The sequence below is a fragment of the Saccopteryx leptura genome, chromosome 3, assembly GCF_036850995.1.
Source record: "Saccopteryx leptura isolate mSacLep1 chromosome 3, mSacLep1_pri_phased_curated, whole genome shotgun sequence".
Taxonomy (NCBI): Eukaryota; Metazoa; Chordata; class Mammalia; order Chiroptera; family Emballonuridae; genus Saccopteryx; species Saccopteryx leptura.
The window spans coordinates 34,278,058-34,299,413 of NC_089505.1; the positions used below are offsets into that span (position 1 = coordinate 34,278,058).

The 21,356-nt window shown below is 36.8% G+C and overlaps 1 protein-coding gene across 4 annotated transcripts in view; it reads right to left on the minus strand.

The window, feature by feature from the left end:
- The window catches only part of LAMA2 (laminin subunit alpha 2), a 627,903-nt gene that overhangs the window by 86,574 nt on the left and 519,973 nt on the right, over window positions 1–21,356 (minus strand). For all 4 annotated transcript variants that reach the window (XM_066373271.1, XM_066373270.1, XM_066373269.1 and 1 more), the window contains one exon: window positions 1,091–1,193. In XM_066373271.1, coding sequence (XP_066229368.1) covers window positions 1,091–1,193 — 103 coding nt within the window. The remainder of the gene's footprint in view (window positions 1–1,090; window positions 1,194–21,356) is intronic.

Below are 21,356 nucleotides of genomic sequence, written 5' to 3' on the forward strand. Positions count from 1 at the left end.
AAGCCAGCGACCGTTGGGCTTAAGCCAACATCCATGGGGTCATGTTTATGATCCCATGCTCAAGCCAGTAACCTCGGGGTTTCGAACCTGGGTCTTCTGTGTCCCTGGCCAGCGCTCTATCCACTGCATCACCGCCTTGTCAGGTGAATAATATATTTTTAATGTGAAACGCATAATATATCAGGGTTGATATTTTATGTGTTTTGATCTTGAATTAGAAATAAAATATATATAAATGTATTTGAAACATAAAAATTTTAGAAATATGACCCACTAACAAAATGGAAATTTTCACAAGGACATTTATGCTATATCTGCCTGATTTATTCTTTTGTTTGTATCACTTCTGAAGACAGAATAAAGTAGGTTTTGTGTGGTTAAAATTTTATAATACTTTCATTTAAAAGTTACTAAATTTTAGATATAGGTGAAATGATGCTATAAAAATTAGGTTTAAAATGATGACATATTACCCAATGCAAAATGAGAGTAAAGACAAAATATTGTAATCCTGATGAGAAAATTTATTTGTATTGAATCCAGATAATGAAGCCCTGGCCGGTTGGCTCAGCGGTAGAGCGTCGGCCTAGCGTGCGGAGGACCCGGGTTCGATTCCCGGCCAGGGCACACAGGAGAAGCGCCCATTTGCTTCTCCACCCCTCCGCCGCGCTTTCCTCTCTGTCTCTCTCTTCCCCTCCTGCAGCCAAGGCTCCATTGGAGCAAAGATGGCCCGGGCGCTGGGGATGGCTCTGTGGCCTCTGCCTCAGGCGCTAGAGTGGCTCTGGTCGCAACATGGCGACGCCCAGGATGGGCAGAGCATCGCCCCCTGGTGGGCAGAGCGTCGCCCCATGGTGGGCGTGCCGGGTGGATCCCGGTCGGGCGCATGCGGGAGTCTGTCTGACTGTCTCTCCCTGTTTCCAGCTTCAGAAAAATGAAAAAAAAAAAAAAAAAAAAAAAAAAAAAGAAAAAAAAAAAAAAATAATCATAAATATCATGCTAAAGCAATTACACTTTTCCAATGATGTGATAAAATGTTTTACCAATTGCAACTACAATTGACCTGAAAATAATAAAAAAATAAGTCACTAACCTTTTACATTATTTGCTAATTTCTTGGCTTCATTAAGAATCCCAAAGCTTTTCTGAAGAGAGCCTTTGGCATCTTCTTTTAATGAACCCTGAGGACCTGTTGCCTGTAAACAGAAAAAGAAGTGTCACATCTAAAGTCATAGAATAATGGAATAAAGGTATCTAACCAGTAGTTGTTATACAGTTTACTTTCAGGAAAGTGTTCTGGGTTACAGATTTAGAATAATAAATTAACATTATATATTGATGATTAAAGTCAATAGACTATTTATTGGAAAAAGGGAAGGCCTAGGAGAGAGCCCTTAAGATTCCCCAAATTTAAGGGACAGGTATAGAAAGTGCAGCTGATTCCGGAGAAAACAAAGAGAAACTGGGATAGTATTGTATAATATTATGGAAATGAAGAGATAAAGAAGTAGCTGAAAGCATGATAGCTGGTGATGTTGCAAAGATACAGCTGATCAGTATTATAAAGGGCAGAAGAACCAACAAGCAAATTAACATCTAAACACATCCACTGACTTTATCCCTAAGCACATTTCACTTGAATTGTGGGGTAAGTGGGAGAGCTTTTCCTATCTCTTAAGGTGTTAAAATGAGAAAGAACACTGCTCCTTTTTCTAAATGCATTTCAAAGTACTAGGACAAAACAGTATCTTCTAAATGACAATCTCTTTCTTTCTTTCTTTCTTTCTTTCTTTCTTTCTTTCTTTCTTTCTTTCTTTCTTTCTTTCGTTCTTTCTTTCTTTCTTTCTTTTTTCAGTGAGAGAGAAAGAGAGAGAGAGAGAGAGAGAGAGAGAGAGAGAGAGAGAGATAGGGACCAACAGGGACAGACGGATAGGAGGGAAGAGAGATGAGAAGCGTCAACTCATAGTTGTGGCACCTTAGTTGTTCATTGATTGCTTTCTCATATGTGCCTTGACCAAGGGGCCCCAGCCAAGCCAGATACCCAGACACCCCCTTTGCTCAAGCCAGCAACCTTGGGCCCAAGCCAGAGAACTTTGGGCTCAAGCCAGTGACCATGGATGGGGCCATGTCTGTGATCCCACGCTCAAGCTACCAACCCCATGCTCAAGCTGGTGAGCTGGCACTCGAACAGAACAAGCTCACACTCAAGCCAGCAACCTTGGGGTTTCCAACCTGCGTCCTCAGCATCTTAGGCTGATGTTCTATTCACTGCACTACTGACTGGTCAGGTTAAAGGACAGTCTCTGAACCACAATCTTCTTCTAGCAAAGCGTATTTGTTGAGGCTTGGATTAAAAGAGGTGGCACGAAGATAATAGAGTGATATGGGAAAGGAATCATTTAACTTGAGTGTCTAGTTATCCTTTTTAATAGTGTTTGCTTCTCAGCCATCATTACATAATACATTATACCAAGAGGTGAATCAAATAAGATCTTAAGTTTTAAATTGGAAAAGTATTTCAGAGTGCAGGGAAGCTAGAGAATGCTAAACACTTACTGCTGTAGTATTAAATCTGAATTCAGGTTATCCTAGATATAACACTCTTCAAAGACATTTGGAGTGACTTGATAAATTTTATTTAAAATCAGTCACATTATCTGAGCATTAAACTAGGAAATATTACCCAACTTCATAATGTAATAAAATTTAATTTAAGGTGTTATACAAACAGCTTCCATTTAAATAATCTATTGTTCACAAAACAGATTGATGCTATAATGCTACGATATCTAAGAAGGAACATATTGGAAATATGTACATAAATAAAAAGGACCATTGAGCATTATACCTAACATTTGCAAAAAGAGCTGACAACTCTGGCGAATTATTCTATGGAAAATAAAGAATGTCTTCAACTGAAAACATAGAAGTTCTTAGTCTTACAGTTTACTTGGGAAATAGACACAATAACATCACATAAGTGTCACTTATCTTAAAAAAAAAAAGTAAGAGTGTCACTATAAATGGCACAAATCCAATGTACCCTACTTAAAAAATAAGCCTCAATTACCCACTTAGATTTATATTTGTTCCAAATTTATGTGCCATTTTCACTTACTTGGTTACAAATTTTCTGAATCAAAACAGGTTAGAAAAAGGAAATTATATATAAAAAAAGGACTAAGATACTCTAAATAGGCACTTGAAGACAGCAGAAGTAGAGCTAACAATCTGTCTGACAATTGGGAAAGAGAAAGCTAAGAGGTAGAAGAGTTTTTGAAGCCCAGAATTTCAGTCAATTTGGATCGGGAGAGAGTAGGTTTCAATAGATGCAGATACTATCATAGTAAAATAATTAACATTGATATGATTCTCCTGAGTCATCAAGGTAATATGGATCTCATCATACTAGATCAAACTAGAGAAAGAGAGAGAGAGAAGGAGAGAGAGAGAGAGAGCACTTCCCTTATAGCCTTTCTACAAAAATAACATCTGGCAAGAATTTAACAACCAAAATTTTAACTCTAATCTTGGATATGCCAAGTGAGGCAAAGGGAGAGAGAGTTGATTTTTCTTTGCATTAAAAAATTAATGCAATAAAGGAGAGAGAAAAGAGGGAGAAGAACCAAACAACATAGAAAGAGGCTAAATTCTAGTAGTGAAAATTATTAAAGGACTATGATGACCAATATCTATCCCCCCCCCTTTTATTACATTTTTCAATGGTTGTAGTGAGGCACAAATAAACTTCACATATTTGCAATTTGATAAGTTTTGACATAACATAAAACAATCACTACAATCAAGGTAGAAAACAACATTTCTTATTTTTCAGGTGAGAGGAGGGGAGATGGTGAGACAGACTCTCACATGCACCCCAACCCAGGATCAATCCAGCAATTGCCATTCTAGGGTGGATGCTTGGCTACCAAGCTATTTTTAGCCCCTGAGGCTGACATGCTGGACCAACCAAGCTCTCCGCAGCTCCTGGGGCCACACTCTAACCAGCTGACCTGCTTGCTATGGGAAAGGAAGAGGGAGAGTAGGAAGAGAGGCAGGGGGTTGAAGCAGATGGTCATTTCTCCACTGAGCATCCAGCTGGGGCCAAAAACATTTTCATCAATCCTGTATAATCTCCTCTTCCCACCCCTCTTGTCTTTCCCTCACCCCCACACAAACACTGATATATTTCCCATCACTATTAGCAATATATAGTATTTCATATTAATGAAATCATCCAGTATGTACTGTACACCCTTTTTTTGTCTGGCTTCTTTCAATGAGTGTAATTATTTTGACATATGCCCATATTATATGTGTATCTGATTTATCCGTGTGTGTGTGTGATTTCTTTTGCTAGTGGGAAAGGAAAATGAAGAATTGCTGTTCAATGGGTGTACAGTTTCACTTTTGAAAGATGAAAGTACAGTAATTTGTTACACAAAAGCATGCATATAGTTAACACTACTGCACTGTACACTTACAAATGATTAAGATGGTAAATTTTATGTTATGTCTTTTTTACCACAATGAAACAGGCCTTAAAACCTTTCAGCTCCACAAATAAATGTGATCCCTCTATTATGTATATAGATATGTCTCAATCTATTTATTCATCTACCTGTTCATTGGCATTTGAATTATTTCTAGCTTTGGCTATCCTAAATTGTTGCTAAAATCATTTGTGCACAAATCTTTGTATGAACATATACTTTTATTTTCTTGGAGTGAATACTAGAAGTGGACTGGTTATATGGAAAATGTATGTTTAAATTTTTAAGAAAGTACCAACTTGTTTTCAAAATTCCTTCCAAGTTAGAAGAGTTTACATTAGCCTACATTCTTAGCAATACTTAATATAGACAGTGTTTCTATATTTAGCCATTCTAATAAGTGTATATAACATTTTTGTTCTAATTTTCATTTTCCTTGTGACTAATAATGCTGAGCATATTTTGATGTGCTTAATGGCCATCTTCTTCGCTGAATTATCTGTTTAAAACTTTTGCTCATTTTTTTCCTTGGTTATTTGTTCTCATTATTTTTTTAATTGATTTTAATTTATTGTTTACATAGATTCTAATGTTGCCTTGAATGTATCCCCCCTCCCCTGTATTCCCCTCAACATCTCCCTTGCCCCCCTCCCTATAGTGCCCTCCCCCCTTTCCTTCAGGTTTATCCCATCCTATCCTCTTTTCCCTCTGTTCTCTTTTCCTCTGGTTCCTTTGATCTCTCCTCTGTCTCAATTCTGTTCCTCAGTTCACACTGTTCATTGGATTCTTCAAATGAGTGAGGTCATATGATATTTTTCTTTTTCTGCCTGGCTTATTTCCTTAACATAATAGTTTCCATGGCCATCCATGTTGTCGCAAAAGGTAAGATTTCCTTCTTTTTCATGGCCCCATAGTATTCCATTGTATATATGTACCACCGCTTTTTAATCCACTGACGGACACTTGGGCTGTTTCCAGATCTTCGCTATTGTGAACAATGCTGCCGTAAACATGGGGGTACATTTCTCCTTTTGAAAAAGGAGATGCTATGGTGTTCTTGGGGTATATTCCTAAAAGTGGGATAGCTGGGTCAAAAGGCAGTTCGATTTTTAATTTTTTGAGGAATCTCCATACTGTTTTCCACAGTGGCTGCATAAGTCTATATTCCCACCAGCAGTGCAAGAGGGTTCCCTTTTCTCCACATCCTCGCCAGCACTTATTCTGTGTTGTTTTGAGTGCTATTCTGACTGGTGTGAGGTGGTATCTGATTGTAGTTTTAATTTGCATTCCTCTAACGATTAGTGATGTTGAGCATTTTTTCATATGCCTATTGTCCTCTTCGAAGAATTGTTTATTCATTATTTTTGCCCATTTTTGATTGGATTATCTTCTTGGTGTTGAGTTTTACAAGTTTTTTTTTATAAATTTTAGTTATTAACCCCATATCAGACGTATTGTCGAATATGTTCTCCCATTGTGCAGTTTGTCTTTTTATTCTGTTTTTATTGTCTTTATTTGTGCAAAAGCTTTTTAGTTTGATATAGACCCATTTGTTTATCCTGTCTTTTATTTCCCTTGCCTATGGAGATAAATCAGCAAATATATTGCTGAGTGAGATGTCGGAGAGCTTACTGCCTATGTTTTCTTCTAAGATGTTTATGGGTTTCACAGCTTGCATTTAAGTCTTTTATCAATTTTGAGTTTATTTTTGTGAATGGAGTAAGTTGGTGGTTTAGTTTCATTTTTTTGCAGGTAGCTGTCCAATTTTCCCAACACAATTTGTTTAAGAGGCTGTCTTTACTCCACTGTATGCTCTTACCTCCTTTGTCAAATATCAGTTGTTCAGAAAGGTGTGGATTTATTTTTGGGTTCTCTGTTCTGTTTCATTGATCTATATGCCTGTTCTTATGCCAGTACCAAGCTCTTTTGAGTACAATGGCCTTGTAGTATAACTTGATATCAGGAAGTGTGATACCTCCCACTTTATTCTTCTCTTTCAAGATTGCTGAGGCTATTTGTGTTCTCTTTTGGTTCCATATAAATTTTTGGAATATATGTTCTATATCTTTGAAGTATATCATTGGTATTTTAATTCGTATTGCATTGAATTTATAAATTGCTTTGGCTGATATAGACATTTTAATGATGTTTATTCTTCCTAACCATGAGCATGGTATATGCTTCCACTTGTTTGTATCTTCCTTGATTTCTTTTATCAATGTTTTATAATTTTCTGAGTACAAGTGTTTAATCTCCTAGGTTAAATTTACTCTTAGATACTTTATTATTTTGTTGCAATAATGAAGGAGATTGTTTCCTTAATTTCTCTTTCTGACAGTTCATTGTTGGTGTATAAAAATGCCTCTGATTTCTGAGTATTAATTTTATACCCTGCTACGTTGCTGAATTCATTTATCAGGTCCAGTAGTTTTTAGACTGAGACTTTAGGGTTTTCTATATACAATATCATATCATCTGCAAATAATAATAGTTTTACTTTTTCTTTTCCAATTTGGATGCCTTTTATTTCTTCTTCTTGTCTGATTGCTGTGGCTTGGACTTTCAGGACTATGGTGAATAAGAGTGGTGAAAGGGAGCACCCTGCCTTGTTCCTTTTCTTAAGGGGATTGCTTTTAATTTTTGCTCATTGAGTATGATGTTGGCTGTGGGTTTGTCATAGATGGCCTTTATCATGTTGAGGTATGTTCCCTGTATTCCCACTTTGCTGAGAATTTTGATCATGAATGGGTACTAGATTTTATCAAATGCTTTTTCTGCATCTATTGAAATTATCATGTGGTTTTTCTTCTTCCTTTTGTTTATGTGATGAATCACATTGATTGATTTTCAAATATTGTACCAGTCTTGCCTCCCCAGAATAAATGCCACTTGATCATGGTGTATGATTTTTTTTCATATATTGCTGGATCTGGTTGGCTAATTTTTGTTGAAGATTTTAGTATCTAGATTAATCAGAAATATTGGCCTATAATTTTTTTTTTTGTTTGTGTTGTCTTTGCCTGGTTTTGGAATCAAAATATTGCTTGCCTCATAAAAGGTGCTTGGAAGTCTTCCTTCCTGTTGAATTTTTTGAAATAGCTTGAGAAGGATAGTAGTTAGTTCTTCTTTGAATATTTGGTAGAATTCACTTGTGAAGTCACTGGGCCTCAGGCTTTTGTTTGTTGGGAGTTTTTTTGATAACTACTTGTATCTCATTTGCTGTAATTGGTCTGTTCAGGTTTTCTGATTCTTCCAGATTTTTTTTTTTTTTTTTGTGGGAGAGACAGAGTGAGTCAGAGAGAGAGAGACAGATAGGGACAGACAGACAGGAAGGGAGAGAGATGAGAAACATCAATTCTTCGTTGCGGTTCCTTGGTTGTTCATTGAATGATTTCTCATATGTGCCTTGACTGGGGGGGCTACAGCAGATCGAGTGACCTCTTCTTCGAACCAGCGACCTTGGGCTCAAGCTAGTAAGCCTTGCTCAAACCAGATGAGCCCGTGCTCAAGCTGGCAACTTCGGGGTCTTGAACCTGGGTCTTCCACATCCCAGTCTGATGCTCTATCCACTGTGCCACTGCCTAGTCAAGCCAGATTGATTTTTACAATATTGTATGTTTCAAGGAATTTGTCCATATCGTCTAGGTTGTCTAATTTTTTGGCATACAGTTCTTCATAGTATATTCTTACAATCCTTTGTATTTCTGTTGTGTCAGTTGTTATTTCTCCACTCTCATTTCTAATTTTATTTATTTGAATCCTCTCCCTTTCTTCTGGGTGAATCTGGTTAAAGGTTCATTGATCTTGTTTACCTTTTCAAAGAACCAGCTCCTTGTTTTATTGATCCTCTGTATTGTTTCTTTAGCCTCTATGTCATTTATTTCTACTCTGATCTTTATTATTTCCTTCATTTTACTACCTCTGGGCTTTACTTGCTGTTCTTTTTCTAATTCTTTTAGCTGCAGGGTTAAGTTGTTTATTTGAGCTTTTTCTAGCTTCTTAAGGTATGCCAGTAATGCTATGAACTTCCCTCTCAATACTACCTTTGCTGTGTCCCATAAATTTTGAGTTATTGTATGCTCATTATCATTCGTTTCCAGGATTTTTGTATTTCTTCTTTGATCTCATTGTTAATTCATCCGTTATTTAATAACATGCTATTTAGTTTCCAAGTGTTTGAGTATTTTTCAATTTTTCTGTTGTGGTTGATTTCTAGTTTTATGCCATTGTGACCAGTGGAAATGCTTGATATGATGATTTCAATCTTCTTAAATTTGTTGAGACCACTTTTGTGCTCTATCATGTGTTCTATTCTAGAGAATGTACCATGAGCACTTGAAAAGAATGTATACTCTGCTGCTTTAGGGTGAAAGGTTCTGAAGATATCTATTAAATTGAGCTGATCTAGTGTGTCCTTTAAGTCTGCTGTTTCTTTTTTAATTTTCTTTCTTGAGCATCTATCTAGTGATGTTAGTGGGGTATTGAAATCCCTTTCTATTATAGTATTGCTATTGATCTCATTCTTTATATCCATCAAAGTCTGCTTTATATATTTAGGTGCTCCTATATTAGGTGCATAGATATTCATAATGGTTATCTCTTCCTGTCAGATTACTCCCTTTATTATTATGTAGTGGCCTTCTTTATCTCTTATTATAGCCTTTGTTTTAAAGTCCGTTTTGTCTGATATAAGTATTGCTACCCCAGCTTTTTTTTCATTTCCATTTTCATGAAATAATTTTTTCCATCCTTTTACCTTCAGTCTTTGTGCATCTTTTGTTTTATGGTGTGTCTCTTGTAGACAGCACATGTATGGGTCCTGTTTTCTTATCCACGCAGCTATCCTATGTCTTTTGATTGGATCATTTAATCCATTACATTTAAGGTTATTATTGGTATGTAGTTGTTGTTTGCCATTTTATTCTTTAAAGCTGTATTTCTCTTTTGCTATATTCTTTTTTCCCTTTGATCTGTTTACAGCAGGCCCCTTAACATTTCTTGCAGCATTGGTTTGGTTGTAATGAAATCCTTGAGTTTTTTTTGTCTGGGAAACTTTTTATTTCTCCTTCAATTTTAAACAATAGCCTTGCTGGATAAAGTAGTCTTGGTTGTAGGCTATTGTTCTACATTACTTTGAATATTTCTTGCCATTCTCTTCTGGCGTCAAGTGTTTCTGTTGAGAAGTTGGATGTCATCCTTATGGGGGCTCCTTTGTAGGTGGTAGCCTTTTTTTTTCTAGCGGCTTTTCATATATTCTCTTTATCACTTAGCTTTGGTATTTTAATTATGATGTGTCTTGGTGTAGATTTCTTTGGGTTTCTTTTTAATGGAATTTTCTGTGCTTCTTGAATTTGTGTGCCTTTTCCCTGCATCATTTTAGGGAAGTATTTAGCTATGATTTGATTGAACAAAGTCTCTATTTTTTGTTCTTTCTCTTCTTCTTCAGGAACCCATACAATGTGGATGTTTTTTCTCTTCATGTTGTCACAGAGCTCTCTTAGTGTTTCCTCAGACTTTTTGAGTCTCTTTTCTTTTTGCTGCTCTGCTTCCATGCCTTTGTTTATCTTGTCCTCTAACTCGTTGATTCGATCCTCAGCTTCATCCATCCTGATTTCAATTCCTTCCATTGTGTTTTTCATTTCTGATATTATATTTGTCATTTCTGACTGATTCTTTTTTATTATTGCAATGTCCTTTTTTCTACTTGCTATCTCTTTATTTAGTTGTTTGTATGACCATCTATTGTTGTTCTAAGATCTTTGAGCATCCTAACAATCATTGTAAACACTGAATCTGGTAATTTGGTTATATCTGACTCATTCAAGTCCTTTCCTGGGGATTCCTCTTGATTCAATTGGGTTGCATTTCTCTGCCTTCTCATTTTGTCTGTGTATAAGAAGTGTGTGGCCACTGGAGTCCAATGGGTGTGGCCTCTGTGTTCTCTAGGTATGGTCTGTCTGCAGGCCTGCCACCCCCTTTGCTGCTGCCTTGGGCGTTTGGGTATGGGCATTGCCAGTGCCCAAAGGCTGCACCTGTTGCTGCAGTTTCTGCCTCTCCTCCAGAGGAGGGGCTGTGTTCACCTGCCAGGGTCTACAAGCCCGGGCCTTAGCCTTGACCCCATGGGTGGGGCTGTGCACCATGCCTGGGGCCATAAGCCTTGGCACCACAGTCAGGGGTGAGCACCTTTGCTCTGCTGCAGGTTTCTACCTATTCCCGGGCTTTTGCCCCCCCATGGGTAAAGCTGTGCTTGGGAGTCGGGCACAAGCCCCGGCTCTGCGGGCCAGCAGGGCCTCATGCCCGAGCTCAGCCACAGGACTCTGCAGTTCCCAGGCTTTTGCCTTTCCCCTGCGGGCGGGATTGCAGGTGGGCCTGCAGCCGGCTGGACTGCTTTTGTCTGCCCCTTCCGCCCCCGCCAGGCAAGACTGAGTTCACACCTGACCTCAGTTGTGGCCAGCCTGGCTTCTGCCCCCTCCGACGGGACCACGTTTTTGCATCCTGCCACCACCCGCCTTCCCGTAAGTTTTCAGCAGTGTGGGTGGAGGCACTGCAGCTCAGACCCTAGCACTAAATACTGTATTCCTTAAGGCTCCCTCCCTCTATGTGACTCTGCTCTGAGTGCTGCAGAAGAGCTTGTTTGGCTGGTGTCCTGCTTCCCTTTGCTGTTATTACTGGTTCTAGGGGAAATATTCACTTCAGATTAGGGGAGTCACTCAGCCCAGGGGTTAGTGTGGCTGTCCCTCAAAGTGTGCCTCCAAGATTACACTTTCTTCCTGCTACTCCTCGCCTCTCCTCTCTCCCTGTCCCCCAGAACCCTGGGTGAGTGGTTGTGAAAGAGGTTTTCTACATGGTCCCTTTAAGAAGAATCCTGGGTCTGAGAAATCAGTCTCTTTCTCAAAAACAGTATCCTGACTTATTTCACAGCTGAATACTGTTCATATGCTTCTTCTAGGCTCTGGGATACAGGCTGGGGCTTTGTTCCTGGGTCCCAGGACCCTCCCCTCTCCACTAAACTCACTTCCCATCACATGAATCTCTCCGGGCTGCTGTTTGCTCCCGAGAGCTGGGCAGCCCTCTCTGCGTTTCTGCTTTTCCTACCAGTCTCAGTGTAGTTTCTTCAGTGTTCCTTGGTTAAAGAGTCCTTTTAGTTTAGTCCAAAGTTGGTTTTTCCAGATGATGGTTCTTAAAATTAAGTTATAATTCACTTTGGTTCTGGGAGGTGAAAGTTGGTACTTTGCCTACTCCACTGCAATCTTCTCTCATTGAGTTTTGAATGATATTCATGCATAATCTGGATTCAAATTCATTATATGATACATAATTTGTAAATATATTCCCTCTGTAGCTTGTCTTAATAAGTGGTTGCATTTGATTTAACATTGTCAAGAACTTTTGTATCTATGTTCATATAGGATAGTGGTCTATAAATTTAAATATTTTTGTAATGTTTTTGTCTGGTTTGTATCACAGTAACTGGCTAACTGGCCTCAAAGAATGAGATGATTTGTTTTCTCCTTTTCAATTCTTTGAAGAAATTATTATTTATTCCTTAAATAGGTGTTCAAATTTAACAGTGAAGTTATCTTGAACTGAATGCATATGTGTGTGTGTGATGGTTTTTAAGTACCAATTAAGGCAGTGATCGGCAAACCACGGCTCATGAGCCACATGAAGCTCTTTGGCCCCTTGAGTGTGGCTCAAAGGCCAGCTTAGGAGTAGTAACCTAATTAATTTAATAACAATGTACCTACCTATATAGTTTAAGTTAAAAAAATTTGGCTCTCAAAATAAATTTCAATCACTGTACTGTTGATATTTGGCTCTGTTGACTAATGAATTTGCCGATCACTGCAAGGAATATAGGGTTTTTAAGCTATTTATTTGTGTCTGTTTTATTATTATTATTATTATTATTATTATTATTCAGTGAGAGGTGGGGAGGCAGAGACAGACTACCGCATGTGCCCCAACTGGGATCCACCAGGAAAGTCCACTGGGGATGATGCTCTGCCCAACTGGGTCATTGCTCAGCAACTGAGCTCTTCTTAGCATCTAAGGCAGAGGTCATTGAGCCATCCAGCACCTGGGGCCAATTTGCTCCAATTGAGCCATGGCTGCAGAGGGTAAGAGAGAGAGAGAGAGAAAGAAGAGAGAGGGGAAGGGGTGGAGAAGCACATAGGTGTTTCTCCTGTCTGCCCTGACCGAGAATCAAACCTGGAACATCCATATGCCGGGCCAACACTCTACCCCTGAGCCTACTGGCCAGGGCCATGAATGATTTTTGATAGTTTATGATTTTCAAAGAATTTGTCTATTCATTCAAATTGTTGAATTTTTGTCATTAAGTTGTTTATAATATCCTCTTATTAATCTTTACTGTTTGCAGAAGTTGTAGTGATTTTATTCCTTTTATTTCTGATATTAGATATTGATGACTTTTCTGAATTTTTTTATTAGTCTGACTAGATGATTATCAATTTATTGATCTTCCACTGGGTCCCTGCACCTTCATCCAGCAACAAGGCCAAGCTCTGACTGAAGTCCATCTGCTAACAGATTTCCCTGCTGCTGATTTCCTATCTTCTTGTGTTTATGAGTATTGCCTGCTTTTTGTGTCTACGCATCTTGTCATTCTTGATTTTCAGATAGCCAGTGACTTCTTCCTGGATCCTTAGTCAGCCACTCTTTGCTCAGGTATCAGGAGATAGTAACAACAAGGTCAGGAAAGGCAAGAGCACAGAGAATTTTGATGTGTGGATGGGAGACAAGTATTTAAGTTGCAAAGGACTGCAGAGTTTATAAAGAAAGGGCAAGGTGAAGAAGGAAGGCTGTTAGGTAGATTAGAGTCAATTTCAGAAAAGTTTAAATGTCAGACCAAGGAAACTGGACAATAAGTAATGTTGAGCCATTGAAAGTTTCTGAGTAGGTGTGTATGATCAGAGCCTCAGTTCAGGAAGATGAATTGTGCAGCTGTGTGAGAGGAAAAGGATACATCAGTTGGCTATTTTAATAGTATAGGGGATTTTCAACTGGTGTGCTGTAGAATTTTTAAAACATTCAATACCTGACTATTTAATCAGGACACTGACCTCTTTTTCCTTGGATTGTCAAATAAAAAATGATAACAGCCAATATAAAAATAGCCATCTAATGTGAATGAATCAAAATCATACTTATTTTTTTTTGTCAGATTGGCAAAATATATATTTTTTGGTGTGCCACAGAGTTTTAGTAATTGGTTTATGATTGCCATAAGATGAAAAAGGTTGAAAATCTCTGGTATGGGCTTGAAAAAAGAAAGAGGTAACCTCAGGCAAGGGGAATGGAATTGAGACATTTATTTGGGTTCAAGAGATATGAAGGAATAAGATAGGTTTCAGTGTTTCGAGGAGCACTCCAAAATGTTAGAGAGCTATCAGTTATGAGCAGCATACCAACAATATAGCTTTAAAAGACAAGCTTTCCATATGATAACAGAATGGAAAACACCAACATGGTATGGATGAACAGAACTGTTGCAACTCATTGGAATTTGGAGAGTTGCTTTTCCAACACTGCTTAGTAAGGCACTGAAGCACATCAACAGTCTCAGAACAGGTGATGAAGCAGCATTTTAAAAGCTAATTATACTTCATACATATTCATAAGTGTCACATCTGAGTTTCTGAGCTGTATCTACAGTGTATGTGAAATATAAATGAGGTTTTTGGAGTTGCAAGATATTTTCCTTTCTTTTTTAGAGATTATATTTTTATAAGTTCTGTGTGTATATATAGTATGTATGTATATATATACATTATATATAAATTAGTTATACATTTTATTGTTACATATACTAAAATATATTAGGTTACATGTTTTTATTAGTTAATAATCATTTATAGAAAATGTGAGATAATATAAGACATCATTAGAAAATGGAAGATACAGGAAAACATGACTATAAAGATTTAACAGAGAACTTGGCACTTTACTGGCTTTTAATGCATCTTAGTTTTGTTCTTCCTAATATTTGTTAAATATTTATAGTGATTTGTTAAATCATCATGTCATCAATTAATAAATAAATTAATTGATTCGTTTACCTAGCAAAAATTTTTAACTGTTCCAAGCACCAGAGTAAGCTCTAATTACTCTGCCTTCTCTAATGGAACCATAGTGACATGGAAAGATAAAACAAAAAAGTCCTTTCTAAAGAAACCATTACTTCAGGTTGGAGCACAAAGATATCTACGTGTTTTGTTGTCAAAGGGGGTTTTATGAGGAGAAGAAGAGCCCTGCAGTTAAATTTATCAGGGTGGTAAACCTGCAACCCAGTGATTTATTACTTATATAAGTAAATTTAAAAGTTACTGTTCAAGCAAAGTCTCTGCAATACTGATTTCCTTCCTACCTTCGTCCACATCCACCTGGCTCCCTTCCCTCTGGCTATCAGCACGTTGTTGTCAGTGACTGTGTATAATGCATACACATCTTTTGGCTAATCCCTTTACTTTCTTTCATTTAGTCACCCCATTGCATGATGGTGTGTGCAGATGATGTTTTATTGCATTGTGCAATTGAAACCTGTATGGTTTTTCAAACCAATGTCACCCCAATAAATTCAATTTAAAAAGTTATTATTTATATTATTGCCTATATTATATTTTTATTATTTTTAAATTGTGCTTAAAATAACTTCTTAATAGAGCTACATTTTCTAAATTTATTGAAAGAATTGGCCCTAAGGAGAGATGCAGAATATTTCTTTTGTTTTGTTTTGCTTTTTAAAGAAAGTAGTAACTAAAAATTAAACAGCATGGTTTTTCATCTATTCTATTATAAAATAATTTATTTTAGAGAATAAATCTTGCATATTTCCAATAGAGATAAAATGCTGAGATCATTTGTAACTTATATAATAATTTTAACCCTTTGAGTAGTGAGTTTTTTTATGCTTGCTGGCCCCTGGGAGTGAGTTTTTTTCCAAAAAATGAAATTAGTTCCAGTTATAGTTTTATTAACTTAAAATCATTTGTGTTTGATAACCAATCTATGGGAACAAGAAGAACATACATTTGCCTTTTTTTTAATGTTGCCTTATACCTTTTTAAAATAAAAATTTTTATCTCATGTAATTCTCACGTACCTCCTATTTGTAAAAAAAGATGTACATGTAGGATTGTACTCTGGGTGGTCAGGAGGCATGAGGACATACATGAATGTTTGTACTACTCAAAGAGTTAAATTTAAAACTTTTTTAATAGAAAAAATTGTTCACAATTACAAGGGTATATGAAAGGCTGGTCATTAGTTGCAATGTGTTATTTAATATATACTTCAAAGAAATTTATATTTGCTATGTTAGACTATTAATAAAAATTAGAGAGAACTCTCCTATAATAAAATAAATTCTCAGAAGAAATGGTGGAATCTAGATAATATGCATTTTTTAAAAATTTTTGATAATACAAAGATGTGCATGTGATATTGATATATTAAGCTATAAAAGCATTATAATAAATTATTCTTTGTAGATATACTATTTGCATAAGAAAGATACGGAAAGATAAACAATATTTATTTGTGTTGGTGGGATTATGCACATTTTTATTTTCTCCCTCTTGCTTGTCTGTATTTCCTGATTTTCTGTAATAGTCAAGAATTGCTTTTGTAATAAGTAAAAAAGATCATACACTCTTTTAAGATAAGAAAAACATTGTATTAATTTTAAAGGTATTTTACTATAACCTATGTTTTAACATTACCATAGGATATTAAAATAAAACTGAATAAAAAAAGGGTCAAGAAACAAGTCAGTTTGTAATTACAAACAGGTTATAAACATTCTTTAATTGTATTAAAAATATAATTTAATGCAGGTTGTTTCAAGCATCTGTATTCCTTATGATAGCATTAGAACACTTTGATATAATAAAAAAACACTCCAATATATAATCACTAAAGAAAAAAAAGAAAAGAAAAGCAAGCCAAAGTGATGACCTTGGTCTGAAATCTGTTGAAAGGCTATAGACCCTGGCCTTGCATACTATCCTAAAACAGGAGAGGGATTAGAGGAGTCTCGGGAAGACCAGAAGCAACTTTGCAGACGAAGGAGGCTCAGGGATGAAGGAGGAAATTCTCAAAATCACGAGAATTTAGAATTAGTGACTGAATATTCAGCTAGAGGAGAAAATCAAAAAAGACAAAATAAAATGAGGGTTTAAAAGTCACTAAGTGAGAACAGGTTTTCATCCATGACAGATGACAGCCATTGCTCTAGCTCACGTGGATGTCACAGCTTGCTGTTGGGGGCAAGGTGGGTGGCTAGTATGAGGACTTTGGATTTCAAGTCAAATCAATAAAGAAGTATTTACTGAGTCAGAGAACATCCTCATCAGGCATAGCTTTTCTTTCCAGTTAATGTCCAGAATCAAACTCAACATGGCAACCTCACCTCCTAACTATTCCACTGCAGGTGGAAATCTGAAATTGCAGGTCAGAGAGCACTGCCATGTGAATAAAATTAGTTCAAACTTATGTTGCATTACAACATCATCCCAAAGAGTTCCTGAGTTCTGATTACTGGCACAAACCCTTTGATTTTTAACATTTAGTGCTCTGAGTTTTTAAATTTGTCTAATGCTGGGTCATAAATAGAATTTTGCTTCTCTGTTTCCAATGGATTTTTTAGAGTTGGCTCAGATGAGTGTATCCTGTACAAAGAAAATCACTAAAGTCAGGCTGGCTTAATGAACACTCTTTCCACACACAGAGTCAATATTTTTCTAGGTTACTTAGATCCCCCCTGACTTTTTTATGTTTGCTATTGTGTGAATCACTCGGCTTGTAGATTAGTTGCTGAATTGCTGAAGAGGAAGAAATGCTCACTAGTTTTCTTAGCAAATTCAATTATATGAATTATGGATTTATATTATTCAAAAATTTCCACTAATACTACACTGGAATAAAATTTAAATTTCAATGATTATTGATATTAATAAGAAGTCAAAATTACTGTTTGAATGCCATTTAAATAGTGAATGACAGAATAAAATAGCAGGTATATAGGAGTTAAAGTTTACAACTTGACTATTTTATGGGTCTTTTGAATGCAATATGTACTCTGCTAATATTTGCCCAGTCCTTCATGTACGAAATAAAAACTCAAAAATGACCTTGCAAGAACTTTTTATGTATTTTGGTTCATCCAATTACACAAAGCAAATATTAAAGAAGACAGATTGAAGAGACTACATTATCATATTTCTAAACAAATACTCATTTGAATTGCCTTAATGTTTAATCATTCTATGGCAAGATTTACAGTGTTTAACTATAAGCTTTATTAACCAATAGTAGTGATGTTAAAAAGAATCTTGTTACTATAAGGACTCAAAGTCTAATAAAAAAAACTATTAAGAATAATATGAACAATATTAAATAATAATAAGGAAGGAAAAGGAAAATTACAATAAAGATAAAAATGAATTATGGAGGTAACTCTTGGAAGGCATTATTTTTATTAGCATCACAAATAACACACATACATGATTGTTGCCCATTTAAGGGTAGGTTAGAATTCTATTCATCTCTGATCACCCTGTGGGTTGTGTTTCATAATACTATGAAGACATTAGGTACATTAAATATGTAGCTAAAATTTTTAAAGAGAAATTGTAAATACTGATACACTTAGTATCAACAAGTAGTTCATTAGCACCCTAACTGCATCAATAATAGGAGTAAGATCTGATTCTGATGTAAAGATTGAACATTAAATTAGGTTAACAAAATTAAGTTCTAAGTTCAGAGCCTATACTATAGGAATTAAGCCAATGGAGAGGTCAGAATAGACTGTAAAATGTGCTTAACTTTAAGACAGACCTACTAATTCCCAAATTCTGACCTACTACCTTCTTCCCCCAATTTGATTTCAGAAATTCCAACACACCACTAGAACCTCTTACCAATTTAAAAAATAATCTATATAACATCTATATTCAAACAGATATATAGACATTACCTCAAACTAAATAGGGAAAATCATTTTAATTTTCCTTTGAAATTTTCTTTTCTATTCAACTTTCCTATCTCTTGTGGAAATACAAATACCTTGTCACTTCTGAAAATCTGGAGCGTACTAGCCATTCCGGTTCTAGCATTCGTGTTTGAAGAGGGAAGAGTAATCCACCCTTAGTGATCAGCCGCTATATACCACATGCTACCTTTATGAAAATCATGGAAGGTTGGGTGTAAAAGAGTGGGAGTGAAATACTCAGGGGGTCATTTGTGATTATCCATGTTTCTATCCCCTGGGGGTCAATTGTCAGCTTAAATTTTAATTCTGGAGATGTTCTTTTATTGAAAAGCAGAAGTAGAAAAATAAACAGAACCCCACCCACAGTCAACAGGGTGGCAGCCACCACGAGAGCAGACTGCACAGAGCAGGGAGCCAGCAGTCTGAGGCCAGCAGGGAGCCTCTTTCCCACCACACGGGGTTCTGGGGAGCGCAGTTCAGTCTGACCCAAAGGTTCGCATCGAAAAGTGATCCCCATGCTCAGTGGGGACATCTTTTTCTAAGTCACCCAATCACTACATGGGTTAGTAAAGGTCTTGAACATAACCCTCCCACAAGGACATAAACTATACAAGTAGGAAACAAAAGGCTCCTTAGAAATACGGATTATTAATTTAAAAATTGGTACTTAGAGCAAAAAGCTGTTCGCAGAAAACAGTACCAAGAGACTAAATAAAATGAAATCACTGTGCAGGGGAGATCATCAGGACTCTCCACTCTGATGGAGTAAAGAGAAGAAGATAAAAGAAAAAAAAAAGACAAGATAAAGAGAAGATAAAAAATTAAAGAAAGTGTGTGACTTCAGCGGAGGACACTGTCCCCAACCACACCTACTCGAGTCTTCCGACAGACACTTACTCCCCTTCAGTCCTTCGCGTTTACCGAGCCCTACGTTGTTCCGTGGGGATCCGGCAGGAGGGGGCACGGAGGGGCTAAAGCGGGCCGGGACTCAGAAAGCACAGTAAGGTAGAGGATGACAGTCATTCACGGGAATAAAACGTGGATAATTTACTGCCTGTCATATTGTGGCGCAGACGGCCCCTCCCCCCTCCACTCTGCCACACACACTGGCAACCTGCTATCAAGCGCACCCAACCTTTCCCAACTGAAAACATCACTTTTTGGGACAAATCGGTTTTCTCTGTGCTTCCTGTTAGCTATTTAATAAATCAGTGATTGTCTATAGTGCTTACTTCGTAATTTTTCATACATGGTTTATGGAGAGAGAGAAGGAATCATGAAAACAAGGGGGCAGGCTGCAATGCCTTATCACTCAACTTAGCTCTGTGCTTGCGGTGGGCTAGCCTATCATGTATGAACATCAGTGGTGAGGAAAAGCACGCATTTCTTGTAAGCATAGAATGAGAGTCTCCTAAGTGTAAAGTGATCACGTTAAATTAGGGTGAAATCCAACAGCTCTTTAACATGAAGCATTAGAAATGTATAAGGCTAAAGCAATGACAGTAGTGCAATTGAGAGATATTTATTGGTATAAAAGATTGTAAAAGGAATGAAAAATGTCAATTAGAATGACATTCATTTATGCATTTTTTTTCCATCATTCATTCACAAGTGCCTACTATTTGCCAGGCACTGTGTTTGATTCTGAAAATGGTCACCCAGTAAAATACAGGTCAGATGAAAATGGCAAACTTTGAAATTAGGGTATTTAAAATAGAAAATTATCTATGAGAGGATAGATAAATAATTTAGTTTAGATATTAAAATAAGTTCATTTTAAAAGAATTACTAGGCATAGGGCAGTTTCTGCAATAATTACATCATAATTTTGAATAAGAAATAAACAGAATGTAATGGCATTAGTGGAACTCATTCCAGACAAAACCAAATAGTAACAATTGCTGATGGAATAGGATGTTTTCATTATAACCACAAAATAAAGCCTCTAAGATTGTGTGAGTATCTCTAATATCCCTGACATCCAAGAAATCATTTGTGCCCAATACAAAAGAAATAAACATACAGGGGGTCCTTGGGTTACGACAGTCTCAATGTATACAATGTTTCAAGTTTATGACACTCACTCCCATAAAATCTTTAAAAAATTGAGACATGGGTGTTTTGGCTTATGCCATTAGCGTCATACTTATGGACTATGTGGGAGAACTAGTTTGGTGAGAAGAAGTCATTGACCTTCCAGACACTAGCCTGGAACAATTCTTTAAGAAGATAGAGAGGCCTACAACAGACCCTGTACCCTCTACATCAGCTGCTTCTCAAATGAAACACCTGTAGTACAGGTAGGATCATCTCCAGTGTCTCCTGCATGTTCCTTAGGCAATCCTGATTTACCTGACCCAGTATCTCCAGCACCTTCTGCAGGTTCTCCTGCCTCTCCAGCCTCCTCCTCCCAATAGTTCACTCTCTCCCACCTTGGTTTGCCCCTTCCAGTGTGCAAGGCAACCACAGGAATAGAGGTAAGGAATTTTTTTACACTAATTCTTTTGTCATTTTTTTCTGTTACTATAATACAGTATACAGTACAGTATATTCGTGTCTTTTTCCTTTTCCTTTGGCTTAGCTGTGCTTTTATGTTCTAGATTATGGCATTATAATTGTGTCAGGATGGGTAAGTGACTTAGGCTACGGTGTGTTTTGCCTTTCACCAAAATTTGGGTTATGTCACTGTTGTGGGAAAGGAACTATGTCGTAACCTGAGAACACCTTACATACTGATTTGTTTCTTTAACACCAATTATTAATGCATACTTCATTTACAGTCAAATGTTGAATTTAGTTATTGTTTTCTAAAATTTCTAGATTTTATTTGAAGCCAAAGAAGTAAATAA